The 6000-nt window shown below is 45.6% G+C and overlaps 1 protein-coding gene across 1 annotated transcript in view; it reads left to right on the top strand.

Moving 5' to 3' along the window:
- The window catches only part of FLNB (filamin B, beta), a gene marked incomplete at its 5' end in the record, with an annotated part of 46583 nt that overhangs the window by 18758 nt on the left and 21825 nt on the right, over positions 1-6000 (top strand). Inside the window, 8 exons of the mRNA XM_010015402.1 lie at positions 1-242; positions 857-1454; positions 1686-1859; positions 2249-2411; positions 2765-2925; positions 3670-3837; positions 5360-5483; positions 5737-5893. The exon at positions 1-242 is cut by the window's left edge and continues 14 nt beyond it. Coding sequence (XP_010013704.1) covers positions 1-242; positions 857-1454; positions 1686-1859; positions 2249-2411; positions 2765-2925; positions 3670-3837; positions 5360-5483; positions 5737-5893 — 1787 coding nt within the window. The remainder of the gene's footprint in view (positions 243-856; positions 1455-1685; positions 1860-2248; positions 2412-2764; positions 2926-3669; positions 3838-5359; positions 5484-5736; positions 5894-6000) is intronic.

Genomic DNA, 6000 nt, shown 5'->3' with positions numbered 1-6000 from the left:
AGGAATTTGTAATTGACACCAAAGGAGCTGGTGGGCAAGGTAGACTGGATGTTAATATTTCCAGTCCTATGAGAAAGGCTGTGCCATGTCTGGTGGAACCAGTTCTGGGTAAGGAGTGCAGCACAGCAAAATACATCCCAAGGGAAGAAGGACTATATGTGGTGGACGTGAGTTATGATGGCAACCCAATCCCAGGGAGCCCCTATACTGTGGAGGCCACACTACCTCCAGACCCCTCCAAGGTAAGTGAATGATTTAGGACTGTAACAGCAACTGGTACCTTAAACCTGGTTGTGGGCTATTGCATGAGACTTGGCTTGGTTTTGGCCAAACCAGACCCAGGATGTCCTTACTCAGAGCACTGAGTCATTCCTTTTTCAGGTTCTCCAGCTCATGGAAGTCATTGCTGTAACACTGTCTTTGAAAAAACATTAAGCTAATTAAGAATACTGCAAGCATCCTGCATAGTGTGGCAAATACAAGTATTGCTCCTTATTTAATAGAAGTTGGCCTCATGAGCATCTCAACTGTATTAATTGAGATGCTTCTTTCTAAGGAAATAAATATCAAGAAAAACGTGTACAGCCATCAAATATTTGAATGCTTCTACCTTTTATATCCCATGGCTATATAAAAACAGCTATGGTGAGAGTATGAATATCCTTGCCTAGAAACCTCTTTGGAGCAGAGATAATTAACTTTATAGTAGAACTGGGAGGAGAGGCGAAAGAGTTTTATAAGAGTGTTTATAAGAGCTTGTTAATCGAGTCCCACATACAAACAAATCTAACTAGGCAGTGTGTGCTGGCAATAACATGAAAAAGTGAGTTTAGCTCAACTGCATATTCTCTTCCAGGTAAAAGCTCATGGTCCAGGTCTTCGAGGGGGCCTTGTTGGAAAACCAGCCCAGTTCACTATAGATACCAAAGGGGCAGGAACTGGAGGTTTGGGTTTGACAGTAGAAGGCCCATGTGAAGCTAAAATTGAATGCTCGGACAATGGCGATGGAACCTGCTCTGTTTCATACCTGCCCACGAAGCCTGGAGAGTATTTTGTAAACATCCTCTTTGAAGAAGTTCACATTCCTGGTTCACCATTTAAAGCAGACATAGAAATGCCGTTTGATGTCTCTAAAGTCGTTGCCACGGGCCCGGGTCTGGAACGTGGTAAAGTAGGTGAGGCAGGGCTGCTGAATGTCGACTGCACAGAAGCAGGTCCTGGGGACCTGCGGGTGGACATGGTGTCGGATACTGGTTCCAAAGCCGAGGTCCAGATCGATGATAACAAAGATGGGACCTATGTTGTAACATACGTGCCACTGTCAGCTGGCATGTACACGATCAAGATGAGATACGGAGGAGAGCAAGTACCTAAATTCCCAGCCCGGGTCAAGGTGGAGCCAGCTGTGGACACAAGCAGAGTTAAAGTGTTTGGTCCAGGAGTGGAAGGGAAAGGTGAGAATGACTGTTGTTATCAGAGTCTGTAGCACTTGTGGTCCTTTACTTTGCACAGAGTATTCTGAGCAATAAAAGCTGTAATAGCCTTGCATGTTCCCATGGTGACTCTCAGACGGGAGTGTTTCATTATGTTCCCAAACAAGTTGTTTATCATGCTGGTTCACAAAATGTTTTGTCGTTGGAAATACATGCAGTTCTTGAAGTGACTCCTTAAAATGTATCCTGCAGATGTCTTCCGAGAAGCCACAACCGAGTTCACTGTGGATGCTCGACCTCTAACGAAGGCTGGTGGTGACCACATCAGCACACAGATCACGAGCCCATCTGGCTCCCCCGCAGACTGTCTCATCCAAGACAATGCCGATGGCACATATTCTGTAGAGTACACACCGTTTGAAAAGGGTAACTTCTGGGGTTTTGGTTTGGTTTTTTGAGAGGGGAAAACCAAAAGCAAGCAGCTCTTCTGACACTTTCATTTGGCAAACTGCTGAGGTCTGCCAATAACTTGTTGGCATCTTGATGAGATTTTTGCCAATGAAGGAACTAGTTCTACAGAAAGTAGCTCTTTTTTTGACTTGAAGAACTGACTTCTACAGTAACTTGGCTTCAGAAGAACAGTGCGTAGATGGCATCTCAGTTATGAAGCACTAGAGGAGTATTGCGAAATGCAGGAGGAAGTTCTTACCCATATACTGACATTTAAGTCAGTAGCATCTTGTGATGCTACAGAAGTGATGTTAAGTGAAAAGAATATTTAGGAAATTCAGGATGTGTTTTTCTCCTCTTGACAGGACCACACACAGTCAGTATAACATACGATGGTGTACCTGTGCCAAACAGCCCCTTCAGAGTGAATGTGACAGAGGGCTGCCATCCATCACGTGTGAAGGCACAAGGACCTGGACTCAAAGAAGCTTTCACAAATCAGCCAAATGCCTTTTCAGTTGTCACCAGGTAACTGGGCCTGTTTGATCCTTAAGGAATATCTGAGGGAAGGAGTGATGCAGGATGCTAAACCAAGTACAAATATTTATACAAAACCCAAGCTATGTCCTGATCAGTACACCTCATTGTGTACTGAGCACTCTGCAGAGATTGGGGGTTGATAGTGGTTGAGGATGAAATGCTAGAAAAAATGTGAGTGAAGTTGTGCTGAATGGCTTTGCATTCCAGAGCACACTCAAGGCGGACACCAGAAGTCAGGTTATTGCCTTTCCAATAAGAATTAAAATGCAACCAGAGCATGCAAAGGCTACAAAGCTGCTGTCAGAAGCAGGTAATACTGAGTGTGCATTTCTGTCTTGCAGAGGGGCAGGAATTGGTGGCCTTGGAATAACTGTTGAAGGACCTTCAGAATCTAAAATTAGCTGTAAAGATAACAAGGATGGGAGCTGCAGTGCCGAGTATGTTCCCTATGTTCCAGGAGACTATGATGTTAACATCACGTATGGGGGAGAGCACATTCCTGGTAAGAGCTCTTGCTCAGTGACTTTCAAGAGGGAAGGCATTGAGCTAAGGACTCGGTGCCTTGGCTGCATCTCACTTGTGCTGGGGGATGTTGAGGTTTGACTTGCTGCTTTTCTTAGGAATTCCAGCAGAAACAGAGGTGGCACTTGTTCCTCAAACCTGGGGGAGAAGTGTGGAGCTCTATGTGCTGTGGTGTGGTAGTTTTGAGGAAGGGCTGCAGTCTCTTCATGTTTCTGAAACAGCCTCAGTGGGGATGTGGAAGAGCCTTGTTGAGACTGTAGCACTTGCAGGAGGAACAACAGAATGAGTACAGATGGTGGGACAGGGAAAGGGAGGCTGGCCCTTGGCAAATAACTGGTATTATGCACAAGTGATGCAAACACATTACGTCAAAAAAATAGCCCTTTGGTATGTGGGTATCTTCAAGACTCTGTTCTGCAGTAAGGTGGTCTAATGGGTGAGCTTGTTGTGTGGGACTATATAAACACTGCAAGATTTGGTCACTGCAGAAGGCATACTGTTTCCTAAACTGAACTGTTGAGTAGACAATGAAAATGTAGAAGCACCATTATTACACTTGTGGCTTTTGCAGGAGCAGAGAAGTAGCATGGAGGCTATGGGATTGTCATTCCTGCCTGAGGTTGAGGGATAGTAAGGAAGCCCAGGGAAAAGTAGGGAAAACGACCTTTGGTTTCCTGTAACTGTTAACTCTGTGGTGTTTAACACTTCCTGTATTAACTTCCAGGCAGTCCTTTCAAGGTTCCTGTGAAGGATGTTGTGGATCCCAGCAAGGTGAAGATAGCAGGACCAGGTCTGGGAACAGCTGTTCGAGCCAAAATCCCGCAGTCGTTCACTGTAGACGCCAGCAAGGCAGGAGTAGCACCCCTTGAGGTTGTAGTGGCAGGGCCCAGAGGTAAGAACCGGAGTACTCCATACAGCTGTGCCCCATCTCTGTGTTTGGGTGGGTAACATGGTCCTGGCCCTGCTTGCAAAGGTGGTGATACCACTTGAATGAGCACTTCCGTCTCCTCCTGTTCATCTGGCACGTGTACCTTGACAGCTGACCCACATGTCATGCTGTGAAAGAACTGTGTCCTAGGTAGTGCTGCTTTTGGCAGTATCTTTGATGACTGTTTCCTAATCATCATAGCTGGGAGAAGTGATGTGAGTAACCACCACTGGTGAATAATTTTGGCTTAGGTTTAGACATCAAAAAGTAAACCCAAAGTCTTACACGTGAATGGTGACTTGGAAACCTGTGTGACTGGGTTGAAGGAGTCTCTGAAACATGGTGGAACCTCTCAGTGGTCCCCAGAGAGCGACAAGGCTCTCAAGCAGTAGCGTTAATGATGTTTGCATTAACCTAGGAAGCTGTGTCTCGGTGGCACAGGATGTTAAGCTGAAGTAGTTGGCAGCGAGTACGTTTTGGCTGCAAGTTTCGCCTTGCTAGGAGGTGAAACCTGCTTCCTCACTTGATGTGTCAGGTCCCGTTGCTGCGGGTGCCCCTCAGGTAACCCTTCTTTAATTGTAGCAGATGAGATGGATTCCCAGGGGTGGCGCTCCCCATTGAAAGCGATTTCGGATTTCTTTAAAGGTGATCCAAAGGGTGACACTGAGACAGGTTTGAACTCTCCCTCACTACTGGCAATTTTGGCTCTTGGAAATCCAATTGGCAACAGCAAGAATCATCTGGAGGAGGGAATGGGAACCAGCGGTGTTGCATTTAGGCTTTGCATGGCAACTATACGTTTCTTTTGTGCTTGCTTTACTGCTGATCCTTCCTGTGTTTTAAAGCCAACTTGTAATTGTAGGCTGCTTTGTTTGTTGATCTGAACCAGTATGCACGTAATCTGCTATAGATTCAGCTTAATGCAAATTGAAGTAATTGATCCTGCTTTCTTAGGACTTTGGCAGCATGCAGGGCTCCCCTGCCTAGGCAGCGAGCCTGCCTTTCCAAATACCTGGTTGTGAAAGACTCAGTTGGTGAATGCTACACACCAACTGGCTTTAGGGCTCAATTCTGTGCAATGAATCCCAGTAACAATGTATAATCTTGTAAATGACAGTTCAGGAAATAATAACTATTAATCATTTTCTTTCTCAAAAGATTTTCAGTGTATTCTGAGCAATTGTTTATGACCTGGATAGAAAGCAGATTTTTCTCCAGTACTTTCATGCTAGCTTTTGTTTACAGTTAGGAGATGGGAGCCCAGAGAGTGGTAGACAACAAGTCTATCTCAAGTTAATGGCTTTTGAATACAAAATAAGGGAAACTCATCCATGCCTGTTGCCTTCATTCAAATACAAAATAAAGGAAATTTAGCTTGTTGCAAACTGTAAATGAGCAGTGCATCTTGGAGCTTTGTGCAGCAAATGGCTGGTGAGGAACTGAGTTTTAATAGCACAGCTGAGAAAATCCTCTGTTGCTTTTTTAGGAGTTGTGGGGCCTGTTAATGTAGTAGACAATGGAGATGGCACCCACACGGTGGTGTACACCCCTACGCAAGAGGGACCCTATATGATCTCTGTCAAATATGCTGATGAAGAGATTCCTCGCAGGTAAGGTGATGAGGATAAACTTGGATGTACTGAAAATTCAGTGGCCTGATTGTGCTCTCCCAGCAGAGGAGCACTGTTTAAGGGCTAGCTGTGGTTCTTTCTACTAACCAGTGCAGCTCTTTGCTTTCAGCAGTGCTTCGAGCCTGCTGCACTTATAGTAGAGATGCTGCAGGGGACGTGTATCATCCGCACCTCATTGTGTACTGCAGCAACTGACTTAGGAGGAGGGGGCAATAACAGGTTTCCCTTTAAGTCCCTTCAAGGTGAAGGTGCTTCCTACGTATGATGCCAGTAAAGTGACAGCAAGTGGACCAGGTCTCAGTTCCTATGGCATACCAGCCAGCCTGCCTGTGGAGTTTGCTGTGGATGCTAAGGATGCCGGGCAGGGACTTCTGGCTGTACAGATCACTGTAAGTAGCTACAAAACCAAATAGGAGTGGAAACATCTTGTTCTAGGTGGGCACGAGTGGCTCCTATCTGAAGGGTCCACAGCTGTATCCTGACTTACCCAGTGTCC

The sequence above is a fragment of the Nestor notabilis genome, unplaced genomic scaffold (genome assembly GCF_000696875.1).
Source record: "Nestor notabilis isolate BGI_N333 unplaced genomic scaffold, ASM69687v1 scaffold4115, whole genome shotgun sequence".
NCBI lineage: Eukaryota > Metazoa > Chordata > Aves > Psittaciformes > Psittacidae > Nestor > Nestor notabilis.
The sequence above is the reverse complement of the archived record's forward strand: the minus strand, read 5'-3'. Positions and strand labels throughout refer to the sequence as shown.